This window comes from Chelmon rostratus, chromosome 7 (assembly GCF_017976325.1).
Source record: "Chelmon rostratus isolate fCheRos1 chromosome 7, fCheRos1.pri, whole genome shotgun sequence".
Lineage (NCBI taxonomy): Eukaryota > Metazoa > Chordata > Actinopteri > Chaetodontiformes > Chaetodontidae > Chelmon > Chelmon rostratus.
Genome location: NC_055664.1, coordinates 25,451,219 through 25,468,095, shown reverse-complemented (window position 1 = coordinate 25,468,095; position 16,877 = coordinate 25,451,219). Strand labels below are relative to the sequence as shown.

Sequence of the window (16,877 nt, the reverse complement as noted above, 5' to 3'; positions counted from 1 at the left end):
CAAACCTGTCACCAGTCTACCTACTGTTTGCCCTCCCCCTTGTGGATCTGCTAAGTAACTGGAAATGTTTTCTGAAAAATGAAGTTCCATATGGGATCTGCAGTGAGTACAGGCTTATTGCCCAAAAATAGTCCTTTTTTTTTTTTTTTTTTATAAATGCAGTGACTCCCACTGCTTGACCGTCTGATCCGACCGTTGTTCTTCTGTTGTCCTCTAGTTTATTACCTTTGTGCACACTTGATTTTTTCCACTATACACAGTATAGTCAAACCTCTTCTACATCTCCTGTTCTAGCGCAGTCAGTATCTGTTTACCTTAGTTTTGGTTCTGCATCTACCTCAAGCTGGCATGGCTAAACATAAAGGTGCAGTGAGTTTTTCACAATATGTATGCAGCACCATATTGCAGGCGCGACAACTTTAGACTAACTATTCTACCTCTAGCACATATTAAATTATGCAATTTTTCTTCCACTGTGTTTAGATAATGACTCCAACAGTTACTGAAATGCTACTAAATAAATGCATAATCTCAATAGAAATTATAAAAAGTATGTATTGCAGATTGCAGTAACATCATTCAGTTGATGGTAAAATATAATCTGCTCGTCTTCATTTGTAGTAAAATGTTGCCAATGATTATGGGGTGAGAAAGGTTGGCGGCAGCAGCAGCCAAATCACTTTAAATAGACATTAAGAATAAGGCAGGACAGCAGCCAGGCGGTTTACTGAGAAGCCTTACCATCAAGCTCCTCCACAGAGATGCTGGCCAGCACATCGCTGTCGCTGTCCGACAGCGAGCGGCTCAGGTAGTTCCCCTTGTAGAGCAGGCCTGCCGTCACATGGTGGAACGGCATCTTCTCCCTGAGACAAAACGGAAGGAAACATTTAGACAGCAGTGACGAGACGAGAGGAGCTTAACAGATCCCTTGGTTTTATTTTTGAAGATTATGAGCACAAACACCAATTAAAATCTCCACACATTAAATGTCTCGCAACATCACTGTTATCAGGCATTCAAATCAGCCACTTAAAAAGAATAAGTTATGAGAATTGACCTATGAGGTGCATAAATCCTCTTTTCAACCAAACTTTAAATGAAGTCAAGTGTCAGAAGAGAAAAACATCAAATGTAAACCCATAATCAGAAACAGGGAGCTGGTTGGCCCATATGTGATATTGGTGAAGCTAAAACAAATTAACGTTCAAGGGGCACAGTATAAACGAGATCCATAAATGAAGCAGAACTCATTCTCTAAATGGGAAGTGACACAGTGGGGGAAACTCATAACTAGAGGTAAATGTGTGACAGCATGCGCGTGTGTACTGTTCTGTATGTGCAAATATGACGGAGGCAATCAATTATTCAATAAATCGAAGCCTAAGGGCACAGGAGGAAAATAAGAGCACATCGAGCAGAAAGATCTGGGTGCCTCCTTCCTTCTCTCTAATTGGATTTCATCTCGGTGAGCACTTGGAGGAGATGCTTCTGAGACAGAAGGAGGAGTTCAAACTGGGCTGAGACATTACAGCGAAGGAGCAGTGCAGAACGATGGACTGCTCCGAAGCAGTGCATTAGTTGATAGCAAAAAAAAATCTTGTCTCGTTTATCCTCCTCTAAAAAACCTTTAGCTTGCTCTTGCAGGATGGAAGCATGTTTACAGCACTGTTCTGATGTACAACCTGCTTTTACAACAAAAGATAAAAGTAACATAAAATACAATCATGTCGTTGGGCAGTTGCGGTAGCACATTACTTAAATTCATAACTGCAAACCTGAGGCTTTGTAGAAATAGACCCTTTATAATAGACTTAGCCATTCTTCAGTTACAAATGTGATGTTGTTAATGTGAGTCATTAATAAAGGCAGGGAATTTTCCACTACTTAGCAGGCGTATTACAGAGCAACATAAAAAGTCAGAGCAATTAGCAACAACATTAAAACATACAAACTTTTTTGCTTTGTCAAAATGAATGTGCAGATACGAATACTGTAGGCAAGACCGAATAGCGCACACACACACACGCACACACACACACACACACACAAAACTGTCATGTGTTGTACATCATACCTGAGATCAAAAAATATCAGCAGTGAAAGGACATTATGTTTGAATATCTGTCCAATAACTGATAAAATAGATCTTAAATTTTAGTTTCTGCCTCCATTAACCCCTTTTGGAGGTTTTTTTCCTCTATGTCCAGCACCTATCAATGCTCATGTTTCACTGGTTAGCTGTCAGCCACCTGTTACACAAATTGAAAAGTGCTCCCCGCATTTTTCTTGTTTGTCAGTTTAATAAGCACACATATCAAGACGTCTGCAACTATGCCTAAAGCTTTTATATGACCGCCTTTCCTTGTTCATAATGTCAGGATTTTTCATTCTATAATTCATCAATTATTCAGTCATCTCTCAGCTGTCATTATGAATATTACAATCATCGCTCTCGTCCGTTCTCTTCACATTATTGCTACGTTACTGCTGTTCAATGCAGGCGTGTGCTATCCTGGGTTTAGTGATCAGAATGATTCATCATGCAGAGACAGATTTTACATACATGTCATTACAGTAAATTTTTCAGGACCAGACTGTGCAGTCAGTGTTAAATAACTGAGTGACTTGCTTTGAAAACATGAATTATTTTGAAAAGCTGAGAGTGGAGGGAAAAAACCGGGGGGAGAAAATGAATGAAAGGTAGGAACGTTATGCAGCTCAAACTTTTGCCCTCCAGCTTTGCAGTGGCAAAAGTCCACAATGTGTTCTGTATGTGTACTCTGAGCATTGTGAGTCTTCTCACGTTTCTGTCACTTTGCCTCTGCATCCTTGAATAATCTGCTTATACAGCTAAAAGCTCACGCTAACCGGCACTGAACAGAGGACAGACATGGGTTTTAGCAACAAGGACCAAAATGTTGTTGAACACAGAGACAAGTAGAACAACAAAAACAAGGCCCCTTCAGGAGCTAGTAACAGGAAGTGCAACGTGTGTCAGTGAACTTTGCATTTACCACTATTGTTTATCAAAAATGCATCTACAAAACAAGACAACAGTCATTGTTGTCAATTTTGACAGCGGATCAGTTTGAAATATTACAGAGAGTAATTGAACAAGACGGTGAAGCCGCAGTGAGCTGTTAGATGAAGCGCTGCAGGTGACAGGCTGTACACCTCCAACTTCTCAGTAAGGCAACGAGCTTCACTGTGCCCTTTCTGTCTGCAGAGTGATGCTGCGTGCAGCATAGAATCAGATCATGATTGCTCAAAGAATGATGGAAAAAGGCCAATTTTTGTCTGACAACAACAGTTTGTTTTGCTGCCATCAGAATTATGAGAATTGTAATATTAAACCGCACTTGCTGTTACCGCCAGTAACAACAGGTGTCAAGATCGCCACTTTAACTAAGATGTAATGTTCATGAATGTTTATTAAAAGGTGATTAATTTTTCCAGCAGAGTTGTCTTTACTGCTACGAGAGCTCCCTCAAAGAGCAGAGCCTTTTCCACCAAATCAGATTGTTCTATTTAACAGTTTGCTGCTTTGGAGCTTCGAAAGCCGCACACGGCTTTGCAAAGACGACTTCTTAGAGACCATGACACAGAAACACCTTTTGTAACACTCAACAACACCAATTACATGTACTGATGTATTTGCTCCTTCAAAATAGCTCAAAAAAGCGAATGTACCAAGCAGTCTGAAACCTGCCATCAGTGGCAAACAAAGAGGTAGTCGAACCAACGAGCACAGAGAGAGCATGGCACATTAACAGGAGATGAGATTTTACAGCAATCTTTTACTATAATATCTCACAAGGATATAATGTTTATTAATGCAGTAGATGAGCTGAGCTGTGAGATAATGTGCTGAACCAGTAAAATACCTGATCTCCAACCCCTGAGGAAGACAGTGTTGAACAGAGCTGTTCGCATCCTTAAGCATCATTACACTTGATTAAATTGATCAAGGTCTCAGATGAACAAGCTAATTTGCCCTTCAGGAGCAGAGCAACATACAGTAATCACTTAATTCAGGAAGTTATCACCATAGCTTCAACCTGTTTTAATCTTTTTTCCTCATCAAATCGCTATTCCCTGCATACTGTGATATATCAGTTCAATAGGAAAAGAGGGGAGGATTCTGGGATTTAATAGCCAGATTGACTAGCTGATAAAAATGAACCATAGAAATGACTTAACGACGGTCCCTCCTCCTCAGTATATTACTGAGGAAGCCGCTTTGATGAATTCCTCCTTCCCAACTCTTCGAGCATATAAATGAGATGCAATGAGCAATTAGTTTAACTGCAGATTCATTATTTGACCAATCAATTCATTGTTTATTCTTTGAAACATAAAATTTTGACAAAATGCTCATCACAGTTTCCCAGATTCCAAACATATGCCTTAAAAGTGCTTGTTTTATAATCATATAAAACTCAGAAAAGCTGCAAATCCTCACATTTGAGAGCCCATCCACTGATCAATTAATCAACTAATTGTTTCAGGCTTTAGTCATTACCTTTAAATGGATAAAAAAAAGCTCTTGTGTGAAAGTATGGATGCCTAAACAGGGTAAACAGTTCCAGTGGAGCTGTTGCATCCAGGCTGGCAAGAACAACGAATGAATGTGTAACATCACACATGAACGTGACACAAAAAGCAGAATAAATCTGCCCCAGGTTTATGGGATAGTCACTCAAATTTTACATCACTTTGAGGCCATTAGCTAATGCTGTTACCCAAAGGAACAGTAAGTCGGCACAGGCGGTTGTTGATGGCTGCACTAGCTATGATTGGGCTTGTGGAATTTAATCACAGGGACAACCTGACACTCAGACGTTTAAGCCTCGGTACGCTTCCTCGCTGTGATGAACCTGTCGCCAGGTCTGTTCATTTCTTAGAGCCGAGTTACGGGAATGCACAATCAAGTTTGACGGCTGAGAAAAAGGTGCTGGCAGATAAAGGTCAGAATTCTGTCATTTAATTTAATCAGCACCAACAGTACACCTAGCATGTGGAAAATAAACTCTTTACTTTTAAATTATTTTCATTTTCCTGCATTTTCCCCCAAATACTAAATATTCAGACAATATATACTGCCAGTATAGAAATCGCCTATTGCCCCATACTATGCTCTATTGTTTATTTCATTGTGTCGGAAATCACACACTCTCATATTTTTGATAATTTGAATGAGGCTTTGCACAGCCCACAGCAACGCAAATGAACAGGAGGAGGGCGCCAACCAGCCGAGACAAAATGAGGAGCTCATACCTCAAAGAGGGACTGCTTCTGTCACATGGACCTGGTTCAGGCATGACTAGTCTGACATGTGCCAAAGCCCGTTCTTTATATATCTGTATATGTTTTATTACATGCTTAATTGGAAATCTGCACAAAGGCTTTAAATGAAAGGAGAAAAATAATCAAATATTAGTAAGTAGCTTTTATTTTGTTGTGTATATATTTCAAAATGTAATCAGAACTAGGTCTTTCAGTGTGGTGATTTTATATCAACTATTCATTCATTGAATCAACAGAAAATGTGCACTATCATGCTATGTATCATTATCTGGATATGAAATGACCAATGTTGGGATATGAGGTTTTGGTCATATTACAGCCCTACTACATATAACAATATCCACCTGTGACACAACGTCAATCAAAATGATCTAATTACCTGATAAAGTCTCAACACATTGCTCCTGATCAAAATACTCTACGTTCATCAGACAGCATGCAGAAATGAATATTTTTCATTTGATGGATTAGAGGGACAGCTAGAACATAAAAAACATCAACTACACATACGGTGGTGTGAATGGACAGTACAAATTTCTTTTCAAACTGTCTTGTTTTAAAGACAACTTCTGCAAGAAAATGGCAAGCTTGAGAAAATAAAACCTATTCAGAACAAACAGAATCCTGTTTTCTTCTTTAAGTGTATTTCCTCCCACCCACAATAAAACTATTTCAAGGTAGCCTGGCAGTAGACAAAACGATTACTGCATCATTATAGCTCTTTTAAGTCTTTCCACTGTTGTTAAGACTGGGTCACGGCAAAACTGAACCCAATTACAGCAGAGACATAAATAAAACCACCTCCACTGAAGTTGTGCGCATGCCTTTCAGGGGAAGCACTACTTGTACTGACACTTCAAGGATAAGACAAAGATGACATGACTAATAAAAACACTTTGACCCTGAAGGGAGAAGCACTAAGCCGCAATTATGCTGTTGCCATTAAAATGCTGCATGTCCTCAAAGAACCAGCGAGAAGGTGTGATGAACTCATTGCTCTTCTTGTGTCCTACAACTAGATTACTGTCACATCTTAGCATACAACACAGAGGTGTGGTGAAGAGATCAGTGTCAGGACACTGAGAAACAGCAAGGCATCGGATAAATTCATATTTTCTTTTTTTTAATGTAAAAATATCACAAAAATACCGAAAAATGCAAATCAAAATGCCTGAGAATATGGAATCTCTTCAAATCACACCTAAAGCAATTCAATTTACAATAAAACAAAACAGAAAAAAGCAGATAATCCTCAGATTTGAGAGCCCTGAAAGAGCAAATGTTGTGTTTGCTTGATAAATCACTGCAGCAATGAATAGATCATCAAAATTGTTGTCACAAAATTTTCTGGCAGCTAAATAAACACTGGCATTGCACATGCCTATAAAAAGGTAGCATTCATGACGAAAGTGTTTGTAAATTGTCCAAAAACAGACAGACAATCACAGAGTCTCATAGACTTCCAGTTGGTATTTTCCACGGGGCTGGGCAGACAAGCTGTTCAAAGAGTATTTAATATTGTCCCTTTGACATCCTTAACAATAATCATCTGATGATTTTTGTCCAAGTAGAGACTGTAATGACATCAAACGGACTATTTACACATGTTGATTTTCTCCTCTGTATTGAATTTGACATGTCACTCAGACCTGCGAGAGCCAAACCTCATAACTGAAGACATGACTAATCAAACCACAACCACACCAAAGTAGCAAACCAGTCCTCACTTCTGAGTACTGACTCTTGGAGAGATTGCAACCTGATGAAAAGAGCACAGCTTTACTCAAAGCTTTCTGCATGACAAGGAGGCCAGATGGCAATTTCTCACATCAGGCCCTGCAGCACAACAGCCAATAGCAATGGGCCGATGCTGAAGGGGACACTGTGGGAACATTATGTACCTACAGCAGACCCTCCAGCCACAAAATCAACTGTGTAAAGAGGACTGTGACACAGTGACATCTTGTGAGTATGTCCAAAGATGTACGGGAGAAAAAACACCAGTTCTAGTTTAAATACACCTATCAGCTATCAGCAGGATGTCATTCCTCTTTCAAAGTCCAAAAAGACTCGATTTCTATAACACTGAAGAATTGGTATTCCATCCCATCACTCTGAAAAACTGCTGAACTATAATACCAAAAGAAAGGTGCGCTTTGCTTTAAGTGCAAATCCACAATGAATTATACACAGCAGTGAACACCTTCTGCTCTGCTCTCAGCCACTGCAAATTTCCTTTTGATCACATTATCAGAGATGTGACAGCAACTAAGAAAAACGCCTGCCAAGACATCACAGACTGAGGTGTGGCCACATTAGCAGAATACTTAAAGATCCCCTCCAATGAAAATCATGTTTTTGACCTTATTAACATGCCCATATCATGTTTTTTAATGTGCAAAATAAACAGTCAACGACATGCCTCAGGACGTCTGTCTTGAACTGCAGTGGACCAATGACAGTCTCACAAACATGGGTTCAGAGAGCCAGGGTTTCATACATAACACACCTAATGAACCAATCCTGTCAACTTTCAGGGTGGGGCTACGGTGAAAAGGGGGATATCAGAGGAGAAGCCAGGTGTGGCTCTGTATTTAGCAAGCTAAGTTTCCCCATTTTCAAAATAATGGCAGAGACGTGTTCCGTTTCCGGTTGCAATGTTCCAAGAGAAGAGATGGTGAGCCTTCATGTATAACCAAAGGAATCTAATAGCCAAACTGCAGCCTGCAGTAGCCTTTTCCCACAGCACTGCTTCACCACAAAACATACACTGAAGCCCAATACTGTTCCATTTATCCTGGGGACACAGAGAGCACCAGCCACCATGTTGCTAAGTCTGTTTTTCTCGTGTTTTATCCGTTGACTGTCTCCAAACAAATCTGTCGTGTGCTACTTAATGCAAGCCAATGTTAGGCTGCCAGGTTACATGATGATTCAGGTCAAATGCTGACAGGATTTTGTATGTGGCTTGAGGGTGCTGATGAAGAAAGCTATGACAAACTTAATTCCAAATAGTTTGTCAGATAGAAGCTGCTGCTGATGGTGTTTGATCAGCAGAGTCAAAGCTGCAGGCGAGCGGCGAGGGGTGGGTGGACTAAGAGGCGGGACTGCTTAGATCCACGCACATGAAGGCAAAGGTGTCGACTCTACACCTCTATCTACACAGTAGAGTTACAGATAAGCCAATGTAAGGCATGAAGCGATTTTTTCTTCATGGAAAAAAATTCAAAATCTGTAATATTGATGAACAGAGATGAGTTTTTAGAAGTTTAATCAGCGCCTAGAGAGAAACTTTTCCCATAGAGAGAAGTGCAGCAGCAAGTTTTCGATGTGATTTCACCAGTTTTACCATTTTCTCCCACTGCTACAGAACATACAAACAGCAACTGGTGATAAAAAATGACTAATTGGAAAATAACAGCATTGTTAAAACCCAGCCAAGATGATGCTTTTTGAAGAATCTATAAACTTTATATCAAGTAAGAAGAGGTATTCTGGTCACACTTCCGTTTATTGACAGTCTTGGTGCTGTTTCCATATAGGGAGGCAGCTTGGTGCCATTTGATGACTCTGTCCACTGATGGATCTGTGTAAACACAGCCAGCCTCACACAAAACTGTACACTGCTGCAGGAAACACACAAAGGAGATGCTGAAAATCATTAACGCAAAAACCAGTTCCATCTAGCTAGTCATGATTAAAATGGATTAATTAGCAACTGCTTTTGATCACTCAACCATATCTGTTCTGAAGGCGTGCAAATTGATGTCAAGTTATGCAACACACACAACAAAACAAATGTGTTAATCAAAACCTGCGCCTGTAATGTAAATAATGTGAAAATTATTATAATGCAACACATGCCTGAACCTTCTGTAAAAGCAATTTTTGGCTAAATGACTTTCCAGCGCTATGGGCTGTACAAGGTGCTTCAAAACGCAGCCAACGGGGCGCAAAGAAAATTCATCAAAGCGTCACTGCAAAACAGGAGTCAAACGCTCCTCAAACTGAGAAAAGAGAAGGGAGCGTCCCACAGAAGTGCCACCTCTCTGCACACATTACCGGCTGCTCCCGCAGCAACAGCCTGTTTCTCCATCTCTCTGTCTCTCCCATGCTGAGTCTTACCCATACTGGTGGCTTTGACTGTACTCAGCAGGATCCTGCAGCACAACAGGCTCCCTCACCGGACTCTCCATCACGTCCAACATCCCGTCCCTCAGGTATGGGTTGCCCGGCAAGTCTCCATTCACCTCAGAATGTGTCCCCGGTGGCGCCATGCCGGTGGGCTCCACTGTCTGAGGATCGGGCTCTGTGACCTCCTCCTCCATCAGACTCTTAGATGCAGCAGTGCCTCCAGCAGCAGTGGGAAACTGCCTGTCCACAAACCACTGAGCCCGGGCTGCCTCCACAGTTTGGGCTTGTCCCAGAGCAGCGGCATCGGTTCCCAGCAACCCGTTGTTAATATTTGAGCAGTGAGAGCAGCAGGTACGACAGCTCCTCTCATACTCCTCTCCTTGGCTCCCGACTTACTCCCTCAATCCCTCCCTCCCTCTCTCTCTCTGTGACTCCCTCTCCCCCTTTGCTCTCTCACTCATTCACCAGAGCAAACATTCCTCCACATGGGGAGACAGAGTGGAGGGCTCATTAGTGAGTCCCAATGACAGACTCAGCCCTGCCCGCCTGCCTGCCTGCCCGCCTGCCTGCCTGCCTGCGGCTGTGCTCACAACATACACAGGGAGAGGCTAGGGAGAGAGTGAGAGGTAAAAAGAGAGAGAGAGGCTGAGACTCAAAAGAGAGACAGGGTAAGGACAGACACTAAAATAAGGAATGACAGACCAACGGGAGCTGACAAGAAATAAAAAGACAAAGAGAAAGTGGGAGGCAGGATTGACAGATAAGGTGAAAGAACAAGAGAGCCGGCTTGTGAGTGTGTGTGTGTGCAGACGGAACACACACATACACACCGCCGTTATATCCCAGCGGATTATGCTTACAGTGCGCTCTGCAGGTCAACACTGGGATGCTGTGAAGGCACATCACACAGAGAGCGACACATCTCCGGGAGAGCGCGCCGTGCGTAACAGCGTGCGCCAACGTGCGCAGCAAGAGCGCGCGTTGGACGCTGCGCAACGGGAGGATGGTGACAGTGATGGTGGGTGGGAGGCTGCCGGAGGGGGGTCTACAGTGAGAGCTCTGCTGAGCCCCTTCACAGCTCCGGTACATCACATCGACCTCCAACGCGCGCACAGACTTCCTGTGAGCTGCGCGTCATCACTGTGACAGAAACTACATTCGCGCAACAGCTACTACCGTCGCCAACAGGCGTTCGTGTCGGTGTGCTCATAAAGACATTTTGCTCATTATGTTGTCTTTCGGCAGAGTAGAACGATCATGATGCTGGTTTAAAAGAATCACACAGGCTTATATTTGCCTCTGAAAGCAGCCTGTCGTGTTGCAAACGCGGGATGTCTCAAGACGATTCATCTTAAGCAGGTCAATGATCAATAATCAATTAAAAAAACTTTATGAAACAAGAACCAGACCATCGTGTTACTGTGTCTCATTACACAAAAAATGCAAATGTTTTATCACCTGAGTCTTACATATTCTCCACAGCATTCATCATCTGCTTAAAGGAACGAGAAGTGTAGCAGACATTAAGACAGACTCCTCTGAGTGGACCCCCCAGGTCCTGACTGATCCAAGCAGGTGCGGGCCTGCAGGAGCACTTCACCACAAACATCAATAGGCTGGAATAATAACCTCCACAGAAGTTAATTTATTGTCTAATTTCCCCAAACTTACCTTTGAGGGTGTTGAGTGTCTGAAGGTGATCAGTCAAATCCGTTGATCGATGGCCGCAATGTAGGATCCAGTTTAGAGATTTGTGGTGGACTCCCCAATCAGCCTCGTTGATCGATCCGGGTTGCTCGTTGTGTTATCACAGAAATAATCCTTTATTTTGGGAATGCAGTGCAATAATTTCTTCCCATCGTTGAAAGATGAAGAGCCACACCGGTTGGTTTGATGTTTTTTTTCTTCTGATTTAAAGTCCAGCAGGAGCAGCGCGTCGCGGATTCAATCGAGTTGCACTTTTCGCCAAACTCTCGTCAAATTTTAATGTCTTCTCTCATTCCACGTTGGATCCGGTTATATCCACGAGCACTGAAGTCGAGCCAGAGAAGAGCCTTTAACTGCAAACATCCGTTGACTCACACTGAAATTCCATGAATTGAAGATCCACACACGCACACACACACAGACACACACACAGGTGCAGAGCGTCGGTTAGATTGATGAGAGCAGCCCGGTGGTTGCAGGAGACGCTCCAGCACCAATCAATACGCAATCGAACAGGACAGCAGCGATTGGCTGCTTTTACGGCTGTTCACGGTGTCATTTCAACCGGTGAAACTATACTTGCTCCGTTCAGAAATAGTTAACCGGGCACATTTCTTCACTCACTGTGATTCCGCCTCTTCCTCAGCTCCGAATTTCAAAAGTGACTCTGTGTCAAACGAGCCAAGACATGATAGTATTTTCCGGTTATAACTTTCAAAATAATGCCTTCTGTCAGCCACAAAAACACATTATACTATTGTTGTGAGAAATTAATGCCTCCCTTCATAAATTGATCTAAACTGAATCCTTTCTCATATTTATTTGCTCTTAATTTTCACACAGTTTGGTTTTACAGTTTCATTTCCAAACTTAAATCTCAGCCTGAATAAATCAGAAAGCTGCAGGTTAGTGTTTCTCCTGCAATGAAAGGGCCTGTTTGAAACTGGCGGCACCGCTGAAAGTGATGAGGGATATTGGACATAATGTCAAAAAGTGACACTTGCTCTTGCAAAAATAAAAAGTTACCTGAATAAGAAGCCAAACAAACTTATGAACAGGTGGTTGTGCTGCAGCCAACAATCACACATGTCCCTTTTTTGTATACTGAGTATGTTCCTGAAATTTGTTGCACTTTGTTGAAAAAAAAAAGCAAACAGCTGTTTTTGGAGCATTCCACAACTTTCCCAGGCTGCATCAAATTCCAAATGAGCAGATATTTACAAAAATCAATTATCAGTCAATATTCTGTTTGTGCTCTTTTTCAACTGAGTATATGTCAAAAAGCTTTAGCCAGTTATCACATTCTGTGCTTTACACAGCATCCCAACTTCATCAGAGGTCTAAACTGAAGTAAAATCAGTGGAACTGATCTTGTGTGAAATGCCTAATTTCTCCTGAAGGCTACAAGGCTAAGGACAGAGCACTTTCTGCACACCTACTCTCTTTCTTTATTCCTATTCCCATCAATTAAATCCAATGAATGCCTATGTCTATCAGGGTATTGTGAGTTCAGCGGTGGTAATCTAGATTCAGGGCAATGTGCCCACTAGGAATGCCAGAGGACAAAAAAGGCCATGCCAAAAATGCTACCCACTTTTTACTGTTAAGGTTACAACAATTATTTTTCACATTCTATGGCATTCAGAGGGTTCTCAACCAGTGTGAGTCAGCATGTAGGAGTCAGACGTCTTGGGCATGGACACATAACACGGTTGTGACCTTTTGGTTATTGTATAGTTTCAGACACGCTGGACATACTGCATCTTCAGTACCTGTAGTTTTCTCCAATAAACACTAAAGACCTTTTATTGATACAACACAAAGCCCAGTGCATTGCAAAACAGTGGCTCACTGTGGGAGGTTATTTTTCTACAAGCTTTAAGAGTGCCCCAGTCAAAAGCACCACACAGAGAGAACACAGAAAACAGCAAAGACCCTGTAAAAAAAGACTGTGGATTTACACAAAAAAGTCTGTGAACAGTTCATAAAGGAAGGAGAACAGCTGAAAGAGTTCCTGTAAGGTATGATGCAAAAGACAGAAAAGTAGAGAGGAGTAAACGTTTTCATATTGTTTTAATGCTGTGACACTTATGTGCTTGGTGTGCTGTAAACCAATTATCTGCAACATTATATTTTTACAGGGCACTGCACAAGGTAATCAGAGCTGCACTAGGAAAAATCTCAGCTTCATCTGATTGTAGGTCACAATCACTCAGACCTAGTATTCATATGCAGACTGATTTGGTCATGTGACCCTCATCCTATTATGGCTGGGTATGTGTACATTTTTGGTCGCAACAATTTGCGACTTTGGAGCTTAGCTTCTTTTCAACAAATGCACAGTTTGCAGCTTAAGTGCACTGTGATAAGAGAGAGTGATTTACCCAGTGGCGCTATAGACACATTCATTTATAGGAGCCTGAAGTATAGGAGTGATGCTGGTTCTGTGGATGTTTGAACATACTGTAAGTTAAAAACTCATTTCAATCAGAATTGTCTTCATTTATAAATTGTTTGTATTGCTGCATAACAATATAACATATAATAGAAATAAATAACAACATTGTACATAACCACAGTTGGTTAAGAGACAGTGCTGTAGAGAAACCCTGCAATAAGCAAACAAGTGAACTTGATAAACCTTACTTGAGTCATTTCAAGAAAGAACTTTGAAGTAAATTGCAGTCTTAGCAGTTTATTCAGGATTATTGTACCTGCCTCGTGCAGAGAACAGTGAGCTTTATGATCTTTTCCTTTCATACAGACTTCTACACACATACACACACACAATGCATCAAATATCCAATCTGTGCTCAGTTCCTGCACCAGTTCAGCCTTGGAAAGCTCATGCTCTCGCCATGAGGAGTGTGTATGCACATGTGTGACTGTGACTGCATGTCTGAGCAGTGTGTGTGTGTGTGTGTGCATGCGTGTTCTTAATGGAATGAGTCACAGTGTCTCTGTTTCTGCTGTGGCTTCATCTAACTTTTTCAAAAGGGAATCCAATGAGTCAATACGTCTGTTCTGGATTTGCTGTAATGAAATTGAAGTCCTCACTAATACATCTGACAGCTGCTGAGGACCACGAAGCTTCTGGCTGCTGACTGTCTTTGTTAGGGACAAATAGAAGGATCTTCTGCTCATAACTGAACCAACACCGCTGTGATAGATACACACACACTGAACATTAAATGGTTATTGTCAGAGCTGTGATCCTGGCTGCCACATACATTAGAATATACTCTGAAATAAAATGAATCCTTAAAGACAAAGTCAAATTAATTGCTTGCTATCTTATTTGTTTGTTGTGCAATCAGTTAACATGTCAGTTATAACATAACTATACTGCCATGACATTTATACAGAATAAAGTAAGAGATCCCTGCAATCAAAGTTCAACGTTCAAAGAATTCAAAAGAGAATGAACCAATACCAAGCAAAAACATTAGAAAGTCCACATTACGGTCAGTGCTGGGTTCTAAAAAATGGTAATGGGTAAGCAAGCATTGAGGAGAGGCAGGAAACACAGAGAACAAGCTGCTGATCCACATGCAGACAGTCCAACACATTCACACTAAGATTCTCACCTATGGCCAGTTTAGAGCACTCAGTGTCAGTCCTCCCACAGCCCAAAGACAGCCTCCATTAACGGGCAGCGCTAAACAGCCTGCTTTGTGATTCTTGCTGTGAGGCAGAGCAGATGTCTAGGAGAGAAATGTAAACATAAAATATAAACCAATTATAAAACACTCAAATTTTTTAAATCTAGTAAGGAGGTGAATATGTCTGTCTCTGCAGCTCAGTTGATAGAATAAAATGTTGACATTCTACATTTCCACAAACCTGCATAGGATAAATTTGCACGTTTCAGGCAACTTCCGAGCAGCGGACCACTGTTCAAAGTAAAGTTTCAACATATCTGTAGTAAAATAAACATAAATTTCAACGTACCCTTGTTGCAGAAACACACAGTGCCATCATTTATTCTGGTGACTGGGTTGGTGACTGAGGAGCACAGTGCTGCCAGCTCATATCCTGCAGCCACCCCGTTACTGACAGAAGACTTGGGACCAAAACAAAGTTGTCAGATTCACATGGACCAGGTGGCAGACGAGGCCTGATACCAGGGCCAGCATGTGGCAGCTGCCCTGCTGGAATACAGACAGGTAGATTTGAATAATTCAAAATAGTTTCATAATAATCTTATTGGATGAAACTAATGCGCCATCAGGGGAGAAAATATTCATATATTGTCTTTAACTGTATGTTATATAATACAAACATGCAAAAGAGAGTTCTTGCTGAGCATTTCAGTGAACCCACAAGTCAGTTTTTCCAAAGCAAACACTTGAATGTTATATAACTTTTACATTACATTTGAGGACTGTGTTTTGATCTTTGTGTGGTTGCAGGAACATTTTGTTGCATTCCTTGTTCAGATTACTGTTTGTTTGATTTTTTTAAATTTATTCCCTAAAAAAACAAAAAAGCATTCAGCAAGTAGGCCTTGTAATTCCATCAGAAAGTATCAGTGTAATACTTTTAGCAATTCCATATTGTGCATAATCTTTCAATTACAGTGATTGTCACTAACATATATAGAGACAAGAGAGTCAAAGAAAATCACTGCATATGAGTAATGAAAGTCCTGTGAGAACAACCTTCACAGGTGGAGTTACAGCACCATCACTACTGTTACCCTCCACTGAGAAGACAAATATGTACAACACAATACTATTGCACTGATTGTTTTAGAGGACTGTTGAAACACAGTTCTCACACATTTCACGCTTTCTAGCTACCACCTTGCCTTGTTTTTCAAAGTAAATCTAGAAGCTAGTAGATAAGATGTAACCGACACTGCAGCAGGTTCAGAGAAGGAAAGGTCTCCTCAGTCTAGCTGCTCCATGGGTCGATGCCCACAGCAGCCACATTTAGACAAAGTTCTTCTCAGCTTTTGTCCAGTTGGTATGTTATTCTTTCAGTTGTCTTCCATAGAGAACTGTAAAGGTACCAAAAGCCTTTTTCATGCATACATAAGCTGTCACAAACTAAGAGCAGCTGGACAAACCTCAGGTCTCAGGTGTGCAGATGGAGAGGTACAGGTGTGTTCTGACCTAAATAACATAAATAAGGTGCACAAATAAAATGACAAACGTCACCTGGCTTGTACAATTTTGAGCAAACACACTGTTTTTCATGGACATACTTCCTAGGACTTATTTTATTACACTTGGTCTGGTACTGGACTTACACCTCTGATGAATCCTGAATTTCTATTATTTCAACTCTCTGTCCTACGTTGTAACTGCCTTTTCCCAACCTACCTCATTCTTTTCAACAATCAGTTGCAAAGCAAATACTCAACTCGGCATATTTCAGAAGAGTTTAGGGATAGGTTAGTTAATTCCCACGTGTAGCCTTTTTTCATCGGCTTTCTACCCATAGCATGATGTGTACAAGCATGTAATGAATAACAAAGTAGGTACCATGATAGCTGTACTTCCAATGCAAAGAGACATAACACCACATATTTTTGTGTGCAGTGTTCCAAGTGTTCTTAGAGATTTTGGACTGAGTCAGCAAGCCCAGTAAGTGTCAGGCCTAGTGACACATTGTGACATACAGTACTATCCACCTGCAGGGACCACATCTGCATCCCATCACAAATACTGTAACCATTGTGCATCCTTACAAAACAAAACGAGCCCCACACATGAGTCTGCACC

General features: G+C 41.4%; 1 protein-coding gene across 1 annotated transcript in view; it reads right to left on the bottom strand.

Annotated features, from left to right (window-relative positions):
- Positions 1–9,635, bottom strand: part of LOC121609577 (calcium-binding protein 8-like) — a 51,541-nt gene extending 41,906 nt beyond the window's left edge. The window contains exons 1-2 of the mRNA XM_041941244.1: positions 9,433–9,635; positions 742–863 (exon numbers count right to left, since the gene is read on the bottom strand). Of these exons, the coding sequence (XP_041797178.1) occupies positions 742–863; positions 9,433–9,635 (325 nt within the window). The remainder of the gene's footprint in view (positions 1–741; positions 864–9,432) is intronic.
- Positions 9,636–16,877: the final 7,242 nt, after the last annotated feature.